At 39.2% G+C, this 21,358-nt stretch overlaps 1 protein-coding gene across 21 annotated transcripts in view; it reads right to left on the reverse strand.

Moving 5' to 3' along the window:
* The window catches only part of kcnma1a (potassium large conductance calcium-activated channel, subfamily M, alpha member 1a), a 212,960-nt gene that overhangs the window by 136,530 nt on the left and 55,072 nt on the right, over positions 1-21,358 (reverse strand). For all 21 annotated transcript variants that reach the window (XM_037538405.1, XM_037538395.1, XM_037538393.1 and 18 more), the window contains exon 2: positions 20,382-20,537. In XM_037538405.1, coding sequence (XP_037394302.1) covers positions 20,382-20,537 — 156 coding nt within the window. The remainder of the gene's footprint in view (positions 1-20,381; positions 20,538-21,358) is intronic.

A 21,358-nucleotide genomic window follows, 5' to 3' on the forward strand; every position in this document is an offset into this window, starting at 1 on the left:
TTGCCAAGACTATTTGTAATAATGGGCTGCCACAATGATTATGAATTGCTCAGTGTTCAATGGGTAATGTCAGAGGTCAGTCTCTGCTAATAAATAATATGGTCTGGGAACATCATTTACATTATACACAACACTAATAATCAGGCAGTCAATAAGAACCATGTCCTATCTTGCAGATTCATTTGGTGTGACTGGGATTTGTTTTTCAGGTTCCTGCCTGATGATCTTATGGAAATATGGGTGGAGGTGGAGTTAAAGCTTCTGTAGGAGCAAAAGCACTGCTGAAACCAAATCTCAGCAGATGAAAACAGATCTGAAGCAAAGCCAGCAGATGTTCATCATGCTGCGGACTCCAATGATGAGCAATTAGCTACACAAATATGACACTGGTGGCAACAGCATATTTCGCATGGACCTGAGACGAAACCCAAGCAGTCTCTTTCACGCTTGAGCATGAACCAGGTCATTCTATAGCTCAGATGACACCAGCTCACAGCAAAGAGAAGCAACAACAAAAGTGCAGCACTAAGGAGTGAGTGCAGATGAAAAGTGTGACAGCAAAATGTTCTCATGAAGCATTTCTTTATTGAGAGCTTTCAGGCTTTGTAAGCATGGAAGCCTAGGAGGCCCAATATCTTACCTATAAAAAACAAAATGAGGTGTCATCTCCCACCCACTGCCTCTGACTCAACCCTCCTAATCTACCAAAGACGTGCAATGAAAAGAGCAGACACCTGTGTCTAGTTTAACAGTAAGTGCACACCAACTACTGATATATAATCCCTTCAAGAAAGATGTGTTGGTTGCCCTCTTTCTGAAAAGGAGATGAGAGAAGTAAGATATAAATATAATGGCCTACTGAAGAAATAAAGGCTCTCCATGGAGAGATACAACACTAAGGACAAAAACACTCTGACTCTGATTCATTTTAAGCTAGGACATGAAAGAAATGAGTAGTAAGTTATCAATGAAATTAATAAATGAGAAAGTGTTAAAAGCTTCATAAGTTTGACGTCATTTCTGCTGTGCCAATAATTTAGTTAACAGCCCCCTGACCCACAGCAAATAGTAGAGCCCAGTGAGAAAGATACAGTACATCAAAGAGAATCAAAGACAACAGTTAACATGTGTGCTTTCTAAAGCTGGAGAGAGCTAAGGAAGTTGAAGGGCATGAGGAGTGATTCAGACCTTGCTCTAAATCTACTGGAAAAATAGTTTGCATATCACGCTTTGTTGTAAAGTACTGTGAAACAGACATACTGTGCTGTAGTGCTGGCTAAAAAAATTAGTTGGAGATACTAGCCCAACTAAAGCTAACAAAATGTTCTGGGCTCAGAAGAACATTAGCAAGCTTCTGTGTTACATAATATTGGCTAGTTAAGTAGCCCATTCATGTCATTTTATTTGTGACAAGCTAATTTGGTGGCAACATTTAGACCTTCTATCGTAGGTAAAACGATAACCTCTCCATGGGTTGAAGGTGAGGCTTTGGAAAGGGCTATTTGTTTGGCAGGTGAGGTTCAAAAAAGGCAGCTTCAGCTAACATCCAAAAAATGAAGAATAATTCTTTAACATGATGATTACATAACAACAAACAAAAAAAACTTTATGTAAGGAGAACTGATTAAAAAAAAGAATGGGAGACATAAAAGTTAACTAAGCCAACAAAACCACTAAGAATTTCCATATTACTGATCAATTCTTAGTAAATAACAGGTATAGAGGACTGAGGAGTCTGAGAATTTCTACAATGTTCATGCATATAATTATGCTTCTAGCCAGGCCTGACACTGACAGACAAAACAGCAAAGCTAAATACAGGCTGAGACATGCCACACAGAAAGGCTACACATTTGAGAGAGAATTAATAGGAGAGCCTCTTTACAGCAAATTACCAAAGTTTTTCCATTTAGGAAATCTATCTATTGATTTATTGCCCCATGACATTCAGAGCAACCCTAAAATGTAGCCAAATGTGGTGCATGCAAATGTGGCCTTTTATTAGTCATTTTTGAATCACTCGAGGATGTTAGCCAAGCTAGCGTCCATGCTGGAGAACAGCTCCCACCACATGCATGAGACTCCAGCATCACTGGGCAGCTCCTTACGTGACAGGCTGTTTCACCTCAAGTGTGTGAAAGAGCGTTATAACAGGTCCTTCTCTCCTGCTGCTGTTAGTCTGTACAACCAACACTGCTCCCAGTAGAACCCCCCCCACCCCCCCCCACCCCCATTATACCTCACACGCCTACTGAAAGTAAACTGTGAATTCATCACCCTACACGTGTGCAATATAGTAAATATTAAGAGCAATACTCCATGTGCAATATTTCATGTACAATATGTGTGAAACTTCCTTAGTGTGTAAAGATTTTTTGCTCTTTTATTTATAATGTTTATATTGTTAATTTTGTTAAGAATAGAATTTATATTTTATATAAGATTTATCTTTTTTTGCTGTTTGCCCTTTGGAAGGTCATATAAAACAGTGGGTTTAGTAGGGTATGATGACTGGTTGGTGACCCCCTGACAACAGTGTGTGTGTGTGTGTGTGTGTGTGTGTGTGTGTGTGTGTGTGTGTGTGTGCGCGTGTGATAGAGCAGAATTTAGAGTTTGTCTATGTTAACTTTCTGTTGCCACAGATCAGAGTCCACGAGGAGCTCAGTCCTCTCTGCGTCATTACCTTAACCTCTGAGTCAGCAGTGTCCCCTCTTTCAAACATACTCACATCATATGTCACTCACGCCCCCTTTTCTTTCTCTCTCTCTTTCTCTCTCTCTCTCTCTCTCTCTCTCTCTCTCTCTCTCACCCACACACCCACAGAGACTCACACCCTCAACTGCCAAACAAAAATATACCCGTATCCCTGTCTAAAACCATACTGATACTAAATCACTAGTGTAGTGTTTATGATTGTGCAACAAAGCCTAAACATATTAAGGTTGGTTTACACAAAATGACAATTTAGATGCTAGCTTGATTGACTGCTCATTGTAAAGTTTTTAAGACATTATTTTATTGTCTGAATAGTTCTTTTTTCCAGGAATGTTGAACTAGTTCTTCTTGACCTCTTCTTCAAGGGAATAATACAAAGCTAAGTCTCTTCAAAAAAGAGCTTTTGATCTTGAAGACATTCTCCCCTTATTACACAACTCTGTCCATATTTAATATTCTCTTTCTATAAGGCATGAAGAAGTCTCAGTTCTCCACTGCCAGAGCTTCCTTCTCAGTTTTGCTGCTCCCTTTCTGTAATTGTTAAGAGAATCAGGCTTTGTGGCCTTTGTAGTTGATTCTCCGGCTATCCAAGAACATTTCGCTAATTACAGTTGGGAAGGGTTTTCCTCATGTCCAGAGCAGCCTTTTAGGAAATTAAAACCACCCTCTTAAGACTCTGCTAAAGCCTAGAAGAAAAGCTTCTCATATTTGAAGTGTTTATGCTTGGCTGTGATGTGTAAGTATGTGCCTGTTTGTGCTGTTCTGTAGAGGTCAGACCAATAACGCAGTCCAGTGACAATGTGTTTTGGGGGAACGGATGATATGTGTGGAGACAGGTGCTCACAGTTGTTTGAGGAAATGTTTCTCGAGGTGCATCATGATGACGTAGCCTTATTTTTGGCTGACATGGTAAATCCAAAGGCATGAGGAACCATTTAGATGTTTAGTTGAAGAGCACTCTGGGACCTGAAATGTCGGTTTGACTCACTCACTGCTAATGCCTCAGCTATGGTATTAATGTGTGTATTAGGACCCAACCAATATCCTTTGGTTGATAATTTTAGCTAATATTAAACTGCCACAAATTTAAGAGCAACTTTAAAAACGTTTGCAGTAAAGCACAGACACATGTATGTGATTTGTTACTGCAATTAACAGACACCTATAATGTGAGGACTGCTGCATATTTCTGAGGATCTTATTGGTTTCATGCTCATACTCCAGTTTTCACAGAAACTGTTTACATGGCAGTCATGAAAAAAGCATATGACAAGCTTCAGTTCTGATACTGACAGGTGCTTAATTTAGTTACTCGGTAACAATACTTTGAGTACGGGTTTTAGCTTCTATACCTACTTCTAATTATTGGTTATTGGAATCTGTAACTTCTGAAAATGAGGATCGGTGACAAAATATTCATATGGGTCGATTTCTGCTGTGCACAGGCCAGTGCTACAGCTGGGTGTCTCTGAGTGGATGTGTATCTTGTCTTGTGACCTTTGGCAGGATCAGATGGAGAGAGCCTGATGTGCCGAGGGCTGTGGCTGTATGCTCATGGAGTCAGGAGGAGGGATGGGCTGTTTAATGAATCCAGCTAAAATGAATGAGCATGAGTCATGAGCTCGGCAGACTCTTAATTATGACAGTTAATAACAAGAATGGCATGGAAATCATTCATTTGTACAAACTGAAACAACACATCGCTGCCAGACGAGGAAAGTGAGCAAATAATAGCAAAGGAGAGTGGCTCACCAGAGAGTCAGACACACTGTCCTGATCTCAGACTGCATCTGAGCTGATTAATATTTTAACTCCACCATAGGGACTTATATATAGATTTTGGAAAGGTGAAATGTTGACATTTCAATGAACTGAGAATGTTTAATGTGACAGGCCAGCCACAGTCTGCTTTTCTCTTGTCTGAAAGATTAGAGTATGGCCACGTCTGGCCTGACTCTGCCCAGAGCTCAGGGACACACCATGAACAGAAGAATCCCACCAGACCTAGCCCAAAGCACAACCTGTCTGTAGCTCCAAGACGATCAGGATAAGACCTCTGATAAACAGCAGCCAGAAAATTCCCACCTTCTAAATGCGAAACCTGTGAGCTTTAGTGTGAATCTGAGCAAGTCTGGCTTGAGTTGCTTTAGTGCGAATATGAGCATGTCTGCAAACCCCAGTTGCTTCCCTCTCCTGGTGAACTGCTTTGAACTGACATTTCTCCTGAGTCTTTAGCCATTCTAAATCCCATCATGCCTTGCCTCATCCTTCAGTAATCCACACAGGGCTCGTCACTTCTTCCCTGTCCACAGATACCCCACATCACATGACGTGCTGCTAAAGGAATAAAGTGGGCATATGAGTTTCAAAGACATTCAAAGGCATGTGCCCGTGCAGGATTGAGGCTAGGCTGCCAAAGAATTCAGAGAAAGCAATTCTTTTTTAGATCTGCAACTAGGGCAGCAGCTTCACGATACAAAATATATGACAATACATCATATGATATGACACGATGAAATACAGAACAGCATTCCAGACCAAAATAAAAACAACACAACAACAACAACAACAACCAGACAACTAATATATCTTAAAAATCAATTTGGAGGCCTAGCATCAGACATCTGTACATGCTTCTATAGTGGCAAGTTGCCAAAACACCTGAAGTGAGATTGCGCTGTTTGTGTACTGCTACATGGCTAACTGCACAAGCCTGGCATAAAAGGCTACACTGATTAACATAGCAGGCTTTTCATGCATTACTCTGTAGCAGTAGCATTTTAGGGATGTGGTGTATTTTGTGGGATAAATTAGCAGACAGATCTTTGGTGATTTGTGTAAATGTGTCTCTCCTGTAGATTTTCTTCTGAAAGTGTGTTTCCTTTGGACAGATCTATTGTACATTTTGCACCCCATTTTTTCCTAAGTCCTTTCTTTTTCTTCTTAAAACTTAGTTAAAAAAACTGTTTAACATCATTTGAGCACACCAGCAGATTTTACATTGTGTAAAAATGTCAGGATGAATGGACCAATAGAAATGCTCTGAAATTGCTTGGAATAAAATCTTTTTACAATAACTTCTATTAAAAGCAAAGAATATTTTGCCCTTTCCTGTAAAGTTGCCATTTTGTAAAACTTGTTCTTTGGACAGCAGCACTCTTGCTCAAGCAAATTAATTTCCATTTCTGCTGACCAATATACCAGAACACAACATATGTTGGTTTTGCTAGTGACCAGTCATTATGGTCTATGCAGATTTTTCAGTGATATCATATTGTTCACATTTTTTTACATAATTTGAAAACATAAAAATTATCTAAAATTATTTGGAATACAGTCTAATTACATTAGTACAGTCAAGCCCAGAAATATTTGGACAGTGACACAAGTTTTGGTATTTTAGCTGTTTACCAAAACATGTTCAAGATACAGTTGTATAATCAACATGAGCTTAAAGTGCAGACTCTCTGCTTTAAATTGAGTATTTTAGAATAATATGGTATTCACATCCCAATTGGAGGAAGGGTTTAGGAATTATGGCTCTTTATATTTTTATATGTAGCTGCCTCTTTTTCAAGGGTCCAAAGGTAATTGGACAATTACCTCAAAAGCTATTTCATGGGCTGCATGGGCTATTAATCCAACATCAATTAGACAAGTAAAAGGTCTGGAGTTGATTCCAGGTGTGGCATTTGCATTTGGAAGCTGTTGCTGTGAACCCACAACATGCGGTCAAAGGAGCTCTCAGTGGAAGTGAAGCAGACCATCATTAGGCCAAAAAAAAGAAGAAATCCACCAGAGAGATAGCAGAAATGTTAGTAGTGGCCAAATCAACAGTTTGGTACATTCTGGAGAAAAAAAGAGCGCACTGGTGAGCTCGGGAACTCAAAAAGGCATGGACGTCCACAGAAGACAACAGTGGTGGATGATTGCAGAATCCTTTCCACGATGAAGAAAAACCCTTCACAACATCCACCCAAGCTAAGAAATCTCTCCAGGAAGTAGGTGTGTCAGTATCTAAGTCTACAATAAAGAGAAGACTTTATAAGAGCAAATACAGAGGGTTCACCACAAGGTGCAAACCATTAATCAGCCTCAAAAATAGAAAGGCCAGATTAGACTTTGCCAAAAAACATATAAAGAAGCCTGGAACTTCTGGAACAGCATTCTTTGGACAGATGAAACTAAGAGCAACTTGTACCATAATGATGGGAAGAAGATAGTATAGAGAAGGCTTGAAATGGCTCACGATCCAAAGCACACCACATCGTCTGTAAAACATTGTATGGGCATGCATCTCAACAAAGTATTAAAAATTAACATTTTATTTATGGTAAGGTTAATTTGTCCAATTACTTTTGAGCCCCTGAAATGAGGAGGCTTTGTGGAAAAATGGTTGCAATTCCTAAACATTTCATAGGATATTTTTGTGCAACCCCTTGAATTAAACCTAAAAGTCTGCACTTCAATTGCATCTCAGTTGTTTCATTTCTAATCCAATGTAATGGCATGCAGAGCCCAAATCATGAAGATTGTGTCACTGTCCAAATATTTCTGGGCCTAACTGCATGCATAAAGTTACAGCATGTTTATTTCACAGTAACTGTATCATTCTGGCATGCACAAGTTGCTAAGTAACAACCGGCTTTGCGCTGCAGCTAAACATTATTATGTTTCTACTTTAGCAGAAACAAAAAACAGATAATAAGATAATATTTGTCATGCAGCTCATTTTGTCAGTAATTAGAAATTAAACTGGAATTTGCCAGAAATTAATAATACTGTAAACAAGTACAGGTGGGTTGTGAACTGGTTTACAGACAACTCTAACCATGAAGCAAAAAAGATACTACATTTTTGATGGAAGGAATTGGGAATATTAAAACACATTTAATACAGTGGGCCTCTTTGCTTTACTCTTTTCTTTATTTTGTATATCAGACATTATGGTATACTGAGCCACTAGCAATGGCAAGACAGACTCACTGAGCACCAACTGGACCTTATATCTCTACTCATCACTATGCACTGCCACTTTGTTTATACACCCATGCATATTGCACAACTTCTGACATATGTTATCGTTTACAGTCACTTGGTTCATTCACTGGACGTGATGTATAGTTTTGGTATTTTATTATATATGTTTACTTCTTCTGTTTATGCATCTGTATAACAGTGTACAGCAATACTTTAGCTCTTTTCTGTATTTTGTGTTGTTGTAATAGACAACTTTCCCTCTGGGATTAATAAAGTGATCTATCAATCTATACATCTATGTTTCTAGATAGAGCAACAGAACACAATTTGATGGCTGTGTTGATCTACAGTACTCGCCCTGCAACCAAATCACAGCCTCAACACTACTCAGGATGACACATATCTTATAGTCTTGTTTATTTATTAAATTACATTCACAGTAAAATACACTGACATTTTTTTTATTTAATGTTTCAAATTGCTTTAATGTGATGGATTAAGTAAAACATGTAACCATAACCCTTTACCAAACTGGAGGTATTGGAATAAGATTTATCTGTAGCTAATTAGCCATGCTAAAGCTCAGTGACTGAAGAGTGACTATAACACTAATTCAGCAATAATACCCAAACAACAGCCTCAAGTGTGGAGGCTCGAGAGCTGGCTAGGGCCACTGTGCGTATGGTTATGGACTGACCACACCCAGGGCAGTCTGCAAAGAACTCTCTCCATCTGCACAGACATAAACAAGCATTCATCACAGACAACAGCATAGCGATCAATGCAGGATTCAATTGCCATCGATTGGCTGGATAAATTATTGAAATACAAATAAATATGCAGACTTTCTCATATGCCACTGCAGGACAGCATCTGCTGAGGACCATGGCACAGGCTAGAGAAATGCCTTCTCTCTTCAGCTTTCTTCAGCCAGCAAAACCACAAATGGAAGAAGTGTTTAGCTCTTCTGGCATTAATCAAATTAAATCCTAATTTCAGTGCAGAGCGAGGCATGTGTGAGATGAGATAGTGCTCTCAGGAGGGGGTGCTGCTTCTGAGCTTACTGTGAGAAGCACTCGCAGGAGCCCAATCTCCTCAGAGCACTCCAGCTCACAGCGCTCCCCCTCACATCCACCCCCGCCCCCCCAACCCCTCCTCAAATGAGAGATTTGTGTTTCTGCCTGAAAATTAGTTCTACAGGAGAAACAAACGAGTATTGAATTATGCTAACCTGATCCCACTGGAAAACTGACTGTGCAAACAGCCGGCCATTTCTGCCGTCCTCACACGCAGCCTCACATAAACATTCCGCAATTTAAAGCCAGCACTTCAAATGACTCAATTAGTATTCATGCGCATCATGTTCAAATGGAGGCTGTTTTTCATACGGAATTGCAGTTTGCCACATTAAAGAGTAATGAAGACAGAGGATGAGGAGCTGTCTTCACCATAATGAGCCACACTGCAAACCTGCAGGTGGAAAAGAATTCACACTGTAAGGCGGACAATTGCGCGCAAATTTTCATGCCAACTGTCAGTACCAGCCTTCAGACAGAAATTGCTCTTTTGTTATTCCTGCTGTTGTTATTATGATGGATTTTTGTGCTTTAGCCTGACAGTTTATCATTTGATAGGTTTAAGGACAATGAAAGATTAATTATAAATTGGAAACATCCATTGGAGCTCACAATTACTAATGAAGAGTCACTTCATTATAGGGACAGGAATCTCTAGACCAGGGGTGCCCAAACTCTTTCGTCTTTGATGGCCAAAATACAATGGGCCTTAAATTTGTTCTTGAGAATGGTCAGATTCTATGTCAGATTCATGACGTATAGCTAAACCACAGAACTGTTCACCTTTGTGCTCTTGATGTCAAAAAATGTGTAAATGGGTTTTAAGAAGACAACTGGTAAAGGAGGCTGAGGGCCAAAAAGACAAAACAATATCAAAATAAACAAGCTGAGTAAGTTTCATTTTATGCATTTTGTAACATATTACACAACATTTTGTTACTAAAGTAATTCAAAATGCAATTTTAAGTTCTACAGATACAAAGTTATACGGATGTTTCTTTAAAAAGTGCATAAAAGTAGAAAAACAGGTGTGTTCTCTTGTCAAGTAAGGGGGTGGGGTTAAGATATCTTTCTGGCTGGTCAAATAAAAAAAAAGGTCCTCTGGGGCAGCCCTTCTCTAGGCCATACATTTTTCTGAAAAACTAAAGTAACTATACTGAATGTGGAGCAAAAAGCATACTAAAATACGGTTTGTGTGTGCTGCTGCTGAGTCACCCTGTAAAGCCTGAAATAGTAGTTTAAAAGTCAGCGGTGTGGGGTCAGATTTTGTGAGTTTTTCTGACTACATCACACGTCTTTACATATTAACACCACGGCCACAGGCTTAAAAAGAAGGAACAGTTTAATGTTAAGGTCTAAAATGCAAAATCAACATTATCAGCCTACTCAGGGTGTAGTTGTTACTTCTGTAGGTCTACACCTTAATGTTTCAACATACAACACATTTAACCATATTTTTCATTTTCTTTCCATTATTTTTGTATACAATACATCCTAGTATTTATTTTTTATTAGAAAAGTTTGGTACTTCTGAGATCCTTCAATTAAAAATAAATACACTTATGCATAAAGCCTATGTAAACGTCCAATTATGCCCATTTGTGCATTGTGACAGAATCGCAATGCAGCTAGAGAACTGATTATTTTCCCACCTCCACTTCATTGCCTCCTGCTAAGGAGATGCATGGGTGTGGCCAGACAACATATTGAGTGTCCAGACAGCACACAGAGCGTGCTGCCTCCACTGTGTGGTCAGCAGGAGGAGAGGTGAAGGTCTGGACCTCAGCCTCCACTCACTCCCTCACAGGTGTCTCCTCCAGTCTGCCCTGCTCTCTCCTTCACACAGCCAGATGGCAGCTGTCAGCACAGGAGGCTCACTCCAGCCAAGAGCAGAGCACAAGACACATGACCTGCACACATCTGTCACATTCTCAGCACACATCAGAGAGAATAGGATAAACACACCTTCTTACCTATCAATTAAGTCTCTTAGAAGAAAAAAAATCACAGAGAATCACTTGTGACTGACCAACTAACAGCCTCTCCAATCTGTAAGGATTAACATTAAATTTAGTCGAATTGACAAAATGGACAAAGGTATAGACAAAATTCAGGCTCCAATATGGTTCGTACTAATGTTTTTAGCAACATTACATACTTTTCAATTTTTATAAACAACAGGCTGTCATACAATGTCAGAAACAGCATAAGCAAGTATTTTTTACTGATATTTCTCCAGAAGTCAATGGTTGAGATGTAAGAAAGTCATCCTGAGTGTTTTGATATGAAATAGTTAATTGTAAAGAAAAATTACTGACAGTGGGTGTGATACGAAGCTGGGATCATATAAATCAAACAACTTAAGATCTGACAAAATCAAGATAAAATTTTACACAGATTCTTCATTTAGGAAATATCTTACAGCATCTTATCTCCAGTTAGGAAATCTTAAACTATTCATTCGAGGTTGATATTCAACTGTCATGTCTGTTACCAGGCAGCTGTCAGTATTCGCACAGCTTAAAATATAAATATGTAAACAAAATAATTTAACAAATGTACGTTAGGTAGCTTGACTACAATGCAACAAACTGAAAGTTCTGAATATTGTGATCACAGCATTGCTGCTCTTAACTTTCACTTTCCATTTCCCAAATGCTTTAACCAGTGTGTGAACTGTGCTAACAGTAAACAGCCACACACTCAATCCAGTCTCCTCATTATTCAGCAGCATCACTGTAATATTTTTTTTTAAGAATTTTCAACATTTTCACACACAAAAGAACAAGGTATGGTGGAGGTCGTGTTTGCAGTGTCTAGGAATTTAAAAGGCAAAAAATCTAAGCGAAAACACTGATTTGCAATATAGATAAATGTGCTGTCATTGTGCCATTTAAAATAATAGTGAACTATGCTACCTATCAATGACTAAAATTATAGAAACGAACCAATGAAACAGAATTCAGGACACCACTGAGGCTGTCCTAAAGGACAGTATTTTGGAAACTATTTAAACTAAGTTAAGATGTTTCTGTAGCCTAATTTGTTTTTTTCGTATATGGAGTTAGGATAAAATTATGGTTCCCAAAACTCCTAAAAACCTAGGAACTGTTGGTCTGTAATAGCTTATGTCCTAAATTCTGTACTAATGGAAGTTGCCATGGTAACTCAACAGATAAGATTTCAGAGTTAGGATGTTTCTGTAATACAGCCCCAGGAGTCACAATGCCTATGAGTCAAACAGACATTTCTTTTACGATCCAAAATGACCATCCAAAATGAAAAGTGAACTTACAAAGACAACAAATGTGTTCTAAGGCCAAAATTATTTCTTCACACTATTGTAAAACAAAGTCTCAGACATCACGTGGTGTATTGGCACAATTTCATGCAACAACTTTCTGTGAGGTAGCTTTAGATGTCTTAAACATTTCAGATATCTAGTTCCTATTATCACCACAGTGAACATGTCTGACTCGGTAAGTTTCCGTAGAATAAAGCATTTCATATAAATACACTAAGCATGACTTAATGGTTAGTTTTACTCCAAAGGAGCCTTATTTTAGTCTTATTTTGTCGCAAGTCTGCAAATTTGTGTATAATATTAAGAACTGGCACATGTTTTCTGTAATTGTTTAAGCATTCTTTTGCTTTAATGTGTTTAATGTGCTTGCCAGTCATGTACCTTTTAGTTTTTTGAGTTATGTTAGTTACTGGTCACTACTGAAACAGTTTCAGTAATGTTATGATTGTTTAGGCAAACTGGAATGTTTTATTTAATAAAATCAGTCATTTAATAAAATAAACACAAGTCATCAGGCCCTTTAAAGCAGAAGAATCTTAGTCTAAAGTACTAGTCAGTGAGGACATACATACATTCTAGTAATAAGTATGATACTTGTTTTTTGCCTTTTCTCACACACACACACACACACACACACACATCATGTAACTGACATCTGTCCTTCACCGGCACAGGCAGCGTCGTCATGCCAGGCTGCAGCTGAAGCTTAGTCATGCTCCCTGTGAGCTGAGACATCGTGTTATTCTCTCGCAGACTAACATCCTCCTGTATCTCGTCCACAGACTCAAAACACACAGGGAGTGCTCAGGGGGCTTCCTAGCCAAGTTTATTCTCAACAAAAAGAAAATAATTTTACTGATACTCAAAATCACTAATAATAAGCCTTGGACATTCTGGCAAACTGTGAGGAGTAAGTGGTTAGTCATTTATCAGTGACGAATAGTGGAAACAAAAAAACACAGTCAGTGTTTAAATTGTATAATGTATATATACTAACCGGATGCATGGCTTCAATCTTGAACATTGCATTCACACAGCAAGAGCCTATCTGACCTCGGATCAGCAGCTAGGGGCCAGGGCTGAGTCTCTGTTATTCCTGCTAGCTGTTATTCTTGTCACACACACACACACACACACACACACACACACACACACGCACACACACACAGATAAATCACATTTACAGGCTGGGCCCAGCCGCTCAGTAATCCTTTATGACAAACCCAAATTCTTGTTTAGGTGTCTGATAATGTTTTAGTGCATGAGGCAAGCAGGCCAAGATCTATGGGACGTCTCGTCAGCCATCTGGGAGCGGCAGGTTTATAACCGCATGTAAGAAACAAGGAAACACAGACAAATACAAAGGAGGGGGTGCCTTCAGGCAATAGGGACATTCATCATGTATGACCGTTGTATTAACACCTGTCCAGCTCCACACAACTTATTACCTTGTGTGACTGATACACACAGCCACCATGTGCATACATTAGCCAGTGAAGCGATAAATGTGCTGCTGACGTGTTGCATCAACCATAACATTACAGCATGTCTGTACATCATTTGCATAAGACAGCAGCTACTGGCAAAATAAAAGACACGTATTTAGACATGTATAATTCAGCAGGGCACAAGGAGGCAGTCTCCGGTAACAACACTAAACTACGATAGGTGGATTTAGATGGATCTTGTAATTAAATTACCCGACCCCCCCTCAGGAAACACCTGATCTTTTACAGCCCACAAAGTCATCAAGCAATCTAAATGAACAAAGGCAGGGGCCTAGCCGAGGGCTATCAGTTTCAGCCTTCATTTCCCACAATGTCACCCTGGCCATGCGTCTTAAAGCCCTATCTACCTGGCTAGACAAACAGCTTGTTATTCTCAGCTTTCTTCTCATTTGCCAATGAGCAGAAGGTTTAAGGCAGGCAAGAAGAGGGCTTTCATTTGCACTGAGGATCTAAACAGCCTGCCACTTCTGCACATCAGATGACAGAGTGAAGGTAAACTGCTGTTGCTATGGTTACCGTCCAGGCACGGCGTACGCGGATGCTCATTGCAATTTTAAGCTGTAGAAGAACCCTGATAGAGGGCATGAGTCCATCCATCTGCCCACGCGCACACACACACACATACACACACACACACACACACACACACATATACGTGCATGGATTTCACATGCACACACAAAGCATAGTACAGAAAGACTTTCACAGCTGCATAAACTATGCAAACACAGACACCCACATACACTCACTTATGTGTGGTGTAGCACATGTGTGGTGAATGCAGTCTCAGCACGGTGACTATGAAGCGTTCGAAAAAGTAGCTCAGATCACAGTAGGAGTGAGAGGCATCAGGCTGAACAGTGACTGGAAGAGGAACAGAGAGGGAGGGTCGCATTATACTCCTCTAATGCTGCACACACACAAACAAACACACACACACACACACACACACACACACACACACAGACACACACATGTGCGTAGCGTAGCTCTTCAATAATGGCTGTAAACACATGAACACGATTTTAATTCACTTGATTCTCTAGGAAATAATTCAGTGCATCACGGAAGCTAGAATTTCACCACAATTCAATGGGATCATTTTGAAATTATTTTTAAAAATACAATGAAAAAAAAAAGGCCACAAATAGCTTTGGTGCTAAAGGGCTAAAAAAAAAAAAATTGCACAAAAATGTAACACAAAGCAGAGAAACACATTTGAAAGCACGTTTTATTACTTAAAAACAGCCAAGGGAAGCAGTAGTTTTTGTGCTGGATAAGAAAAGAAGGCCCCCCGCGACCCTGACGGAGAAGCGGCTTAGAAAATGGATGGATGGATGGATGGATGGAAGAAAAGATGGCTGCCTCTTCAGATGTGAGCTAATTCAGCCAACTGCTAAACGACTGGATGCTGATAAGGACTTGCTGTCTGAGACAAAGGCTTTTCTCCTCAGTGGATGATGTGCCAATATGTAAGTTCCTCAGTGAAATATACAAATATATAGTTGGACCTACATAACATGAGATAGAAAAGTTAGCCTAGATCCCAATAAAGTTGCATTATCTCTGCATTTCAATTACACATTCTTGGCAAAACATTTCAATGTAACATACACACTCACAAATACAAGCAAACCATAACATTTTACAGTCCTGTCAAAAAAGTAAAAGAAAAACATGTACCCGAATATTGATTTCAGCATTTGAAAACTGGCACCTCGAACGGTTCTTGAGTAACAGTGCAAATCCCTTGAATCAGTTCAGGAATATCTCATATTGGGTTTCCCTGCAGCACAACTTTGCAGGATTGCACATTATCACCAATATTTTCACCCATATCAATAGAACCAAAAGTTATCAGTACTGGCCGATATTACCTGCCAACTATATTGCTCAGGTCCTACTTCAGATCAATGTGTCAATGTAATTTATTCCAGGGGTCTGTTTATCAGACTGAGAAAGAGAGAAAAACAAAGAGAGTTGAAGAGAGGAAGAGTGAGGCAGAGAAAGTGAAAGAGTACGTGAGGGAGGCGGGTGGGGAGGAGGATATGAAGTAGAGCAGGAATGATGATGAAAGCGGCACTCATTTGCACAAACTGACAGCAGCCTCATGGGCTCAGAGCTTCTCTCCCATAATGAAAACTCTGCCAACCACTACCCATCCTCAACATCAAAAAGGAAACATGAAAAACGTTCACAGTTGCTGTGTTTAGCCTGTAATGTGTAATGAGATGTTCCTCTGTTATGTATTAGCTTAAAATCGCTAAGCTGGAGCTAACAACAAAAAAACCAAAACAGAAATGAAGCTATGCAGATGTGTATGTGTGTATGTGTATGTTCCAAACACTAAATTAACTTTATTTTTCATTTACCTCAAAATGTAGTCTATGAACCAAACCAAGCTCGGTGTCAGACATTTGCTTCCGTAGTTTTAAGTCTGTGGTACTACAGTAACTACAGTAGTCTACAGTACACGCCTAAATCATCACACACCTATTTGATACCCTGTTGAGGCATTTAAGTCATCTCAAACAGACTTACTTATGTGGTTTCTAACACTGTATGACACAGCGTTATCTATAAAAAAGACAAACCTGCCTACAAAATTTAGGCTTCTATTTTTTCGGCAATGTAATGTACTTTTGTCCATTTAAAAAAATACAATGTCAAACAATGTCATAACCACATAAGTAAGTCTGTTTAAGATTACTTAATAACTCAACACAATTTGAGGCAAGTGTGTGATGATCTAGACATGCACTTTACATGATGTTAACTACTAGGGCTGGACCCAAACATTCCACTCTTTGGATATTTGTTAGGTGGGTATACGTTTTTTTTATTGTGGGATTCAGATACTTTTGGCTAAATGTAGGCTATCTATATGACAAATCAGCATTATGTCACAACAACAAAGAACATACTTCCAGGTGGTAGTGCTGCACTGATACAAGAGGATTTTGTAACAATTCTTTGAGAATTATTTAACTAAGGTATTTGAAAACACAGTGAAACCTGTGGGCTACTACAGCTGTTCTGCTGCTGTTAAATTCTATTTCAAACTAATTCGACTCTGATAACTTCACAAGTAATTGGACTGTTGGCGTTACTTTTTCATTTAATCATAAAGAGCATTCACCAGCTGTTCATTTTCACTGCAGTGTTTGATGAAAAACATGTAACTTTATAAGTTTTTTTATCTGTTATATTAATGCTAATAGCTGTTTTGTTAGCGCTAAACGAACAACGCATTTACAATTTGCAATTTAATTTTAGCATCTCTACCAGCTTCTGAAAGTTGGCAAACAAGAAAAGCAAAACCTGAACCTGAAGTAAATAGTTGGGTATACACGTTCTCTGATCCTGTTTCCTGGCTATAGGGTAAGAGGGGATTTTTATTACTCTAAAAAGTCTCAGAGCCCAGGCTAGCTGCTCTGAGGTAATAAACAGTCATTGATACCACTTTAGTGAGCTTTTCACTGCAGCGAAATCACACTGTAGCAGAGTGAAGCTCCAAAGTTATTATTGACTATAGTGTTTTATATGTGACATACACTGAAATTAAACTTAACATAAAATAAAGAGAACTGGGGGATGCATGTACTGGATAAAGCAGAAAGCAAAAGTTTTCCCAACGGACTTCCAAAAATATTTAAAGAGCCCACAAACATTTTTCATTTTAGTTCTCATTGTTTAGTTACAGTTTGCTGTGGTATGGTCATAGACTAAAAGCATTTAAACAGAGCTAAAATGTTGTATATTTACTTCTTGTGAAGCTGCTCACATCAAGCTGTCTCTGTATCTTTGTATAACATGTCAGCCACTTCTATAATATTTATGTTTTGAAATAAAAGCAGAACTTGTACATGTAGTGTGAATTTGATAGACTTATTTCATTTACATTTAGCTATATATTATATAATACCATATATTATATTTAGAAATCGTTCACATGCTGTAAATATGCCATAGAGACTGCTGCATAATATCCAGTGTGGGAATGTAGTTACTGTTAGCAATTTCTTCCAGCTACTATAAGTTAGGTAGCTAGCTAAATACAAGCACGACTCTTTGCGAAAAGGGTCCATACTGACAATCTAACTGCATGTGCAACTGACAGCATTTTCGGCCAATAGGAATAATCATATGGCATGTCTGCTCATCATCTTTCAACCTCCGACGTAGACTTGGGAAAAACAGAGCACTTCTTAGGCAAATGGACCATATTTCCCCCAAAAAAACATTTGACATTACAGCATCAAACAAAACAGTTTACCATTATTGGTCATTTATTTTTTTAATCTCTCAAGGGAATGGTAGCTACAGTGAATTAGGCTAGTTACTGGTTGTCAACCTGATTGTGGCCATGTCTCTGGGACAAGCTTCCTAGCTGGCCACTAGAACCTGTAAGCAGCTTCCCCTAAAGGGACTCCCTAAAGCCAGTCCTCTGCTATGCCACTGGAATATTCATTGCTAATAAGTTATAACTTACATTAGCTTTGCAGCTCTAGTGCAAAACTAAAGATGCAAACTTCAGGCACCAAACAATTTGTCCAATCAACTAGATTGGCTGAAAACTGGATTTATTTTGGGCTGAACTCTCTTGTTATCGGGCTTCCACATCCTGGACATCTAGAACCCTGTGTTTTTCTAGAGGATGCAGTCATGTAGTCAGAGAGCAGTGGCTAGTGGAAGAGAGTGGCAGCACATAAAGGATTGGGAGATGATTTACAGGCGTGATAAAGCACTCCAGCTGGACCTGCGGGGGGGTGGAGGGGTGTGGGGGGGCGGTTGGGGGGGTGTAATGCTGGCAGCACTGCCACAGCCCTGGCACAATACTCCCACTCACGCAATTACATTATGCTCCAGCTAGAGGCTGAGAGAGGGCCTGGCCCTTAAATGAAATAGCACTCTCTTAAAGGACAGGCCAGCTCAGTGCCAGAGGAGGAGGAGGACACAGGAACCACTAAGATAAACATCGCACACACATGTACACACACACATGTGCACATACTTCCTTTATGACAAGCCTGTCGTGATGCACAGAGCCCAAGGCACCAGGTTAATAAAGGGATGTACACTTAACTAACTCTGAAAAAGCTATTGTAAACCCAACATACATCATAAATGAGCATAGCTGGCCTACATTTCAGTTCCAGAGCTAAAAGCAGCAGCTGAACGGTGAGGCAGCCATATTGACAGCACAAGGTTAGCCCATGCAGTGATGTGAGTCACTGTCATCAGAAAACACAGGTGGGCTCAGCCTACAAGCTAACCTAAAACTGTAAAGAGGCTATTGCTTTCTCTATTTCACCAAAAAAACAGCTGATCCAGTGGCATAGCCGGTCAATTGACAGCACTCAATGGCTGACAACAGACCGTGGTTTGGAGATAAGCTCATTCATATTTGTGCGCTGATTCTGTGAGTATCACAAAGTGCACAGCCAAAAAGGGGGATTATGCCATGAAAGAGGACTATCGCTGGCAGAAGATAAGAGGTTATATTCAGTTATGATCATGAATGATGTCTATTTCCTATAACAACTATTTTGCTTATTCATTTTCAGAAATGGTTTGAAGTTTACAGAGGTCTAACACAATTTTCAATTCAGTTTTCAATTTTAGCCCATAATTTTGTAAAAGCAGTTAGATTGGAGCTGTAGTTGGTCTGATGAAGAGTTTTTACAACTGGGAACGGAAGAAGCGGAGTCATACTGAGATACAACTTTTAAAACTAACCTCTTTTAATAAATCTCTCACACATAAAAGAGATCCACAGCACTCTACAGGACTCCTGTGTTGTGTAATTATAATGGCTACCTATCCTAAAGGTATTACAGCAGAAAGACTAGTCTGCCAAGGCTATGGTCACCCTGCACTGTGTGTTGTAAGGGTTATAAGCATAACATTTCAGAATCACATTAAAACCGACATTATATTCCTTTTGGTACATGAAATATTGCAGATGCCTCAGTAGGCACAGACAAGCCAATGCTGTGAAGCACAGTGCATCCCAGATTTCATTTGGAATTTGTTGAAGGTCATAAAAATGGAGCAGCTCTCATTTGCACAGTGCACCTAAATTAAATGATCTTCATTATCTGGTAAATTACCTCAATTGTTCATAGCTAATTGACCCGTCCAGTGATGGCTGAGGTGCTGGCTACAACAGCTGGGACGACAAGGACCACCCAATCTGTTTCACTGTTCAGTCTCAAATTTGTCTTAAAATGCCTTTATTAGACATTCATTGTGGGACATAATGATACAGACTCTTCAGAACCCAACAGACATACCCTGTTCAAGGATACTAACTTAAAAGGAGTTTGCTCAACAGCCTATTCCTACAGTAACTAAATATAGAGAGTTTGCTTAATAATCTATTAGTATAGTATCTCAATATGGGGAGTCTGGCCAATAGTTTACAAGTATAGTAACTCACTATAGGGAGTCTGCTCAATTGTGTACAAGTATAATAACTCAATATTGGGAGTTTGGTGAATAGTTCACTAGGATAGTAACTCAATACTGGGATTGTGCACAATACATCCTAATACTGAAAGTCAACATTGTGCATTTCCCCAATAATCTACTAGCATAACAACTCAAAATAGAAGTTGTATGTAACTGTTTGAGAAGATTCATATTAATGACATCATAGTGGCCATGTCTTGCTTCCATTTCAAATGATCACAGACACTGAGGCCAGTCTTTACGGTAGAGAACAGTTAGTGAGACAAGGAAAAAACTTCATCTGCAGTGTCTCTGGTAGCTGTAGCAGTCTTGGTCTACACTCACCAGTACTCTGCCCGTCAGAGTCTGTGCTGAGATCATCACCCCGGCCCAGTCCTTGACTGAGGTCATCCAGCCCACCTCGCTTGCTGGAGCATCGTCCTTCTCATCCTGGTTCTTCACTGGCCCGTCTGTCTGACCGTTATTCACCTTCTGTGCCTCCTGCACACAAAAATACCCAAAAAAGATGGTGAGCATCAATAAGATCACAATTTTTTTACAATGCTCTGGACTTCAGAACTTTTTAATGCGCACAGTAGTGCTAGGAGATTTTGTATAAATTGGTATACTGGTATTTGTAGAACACATCAATACTGCTTTTTAATTTTCTTATTGTTGATAGACTAAAACCAAAAATATGAAATCAAAATATACTTTTTTTCATTTCTTGACTTGTAAGTTCATGTCCCTGGTTGTTTTATACTTGATTCCATCAATATTATTTACCCTACCATTTAAAAGACAACATTCCCTTTCTTACACATCCCCTTTATTTGAAGCGTAGTGACTTTTGCCTGCTTCTAAAACATCTTCTCATTTTTAATATGTTACCATACACCAGAGGGTGGGGGGAAATATATTAACCAATAATATCATGCTTCACTTTGCCATCCTACCCTTTGCCCTTAGCTGTCATCAAGTAAAAACACTCACAGGGGCTTTATCACTTAGAATTCACTTTATAATGTTCTTTGTAAAATTTTAAGAGAAGAAAACAGAACATTCCAATCCCAACAAGCTATGGAGAGATTGTTATAGCATTAAGCATCAGTACTCAGGAAACATGCATTATTTAAATGTATCAATGCACACTTAAACACCACAGGATACTATAGAAGCATTATAAATTTACAAAATACTGTGATAATTTAATTAACACTATCCAGCATTATACAATAGGCCTACACATCTTGGGGCTCTTTCTGAATCGTCAGAGTACTTTATTTATAGCCCTAGCTGAAGTACAGTGTGTCATACATTGA

This window comes from Pygocentrus nattereri, chromosome 5 (assembly GCF_015220715.1).
Source record: "Pygocentrus nattereri isolate fPygNat1 chromosome 5, fPygNat1.pri, whole genome shotgun sequence".
NCBI classification, from domain to species: domain Eukaryota; kingdom Metazoa; phylum Chordata; class Actinopteri; order Characiformes; family Serrasalmidae; genus Pygocentrus; species Pygocentrus nattereri.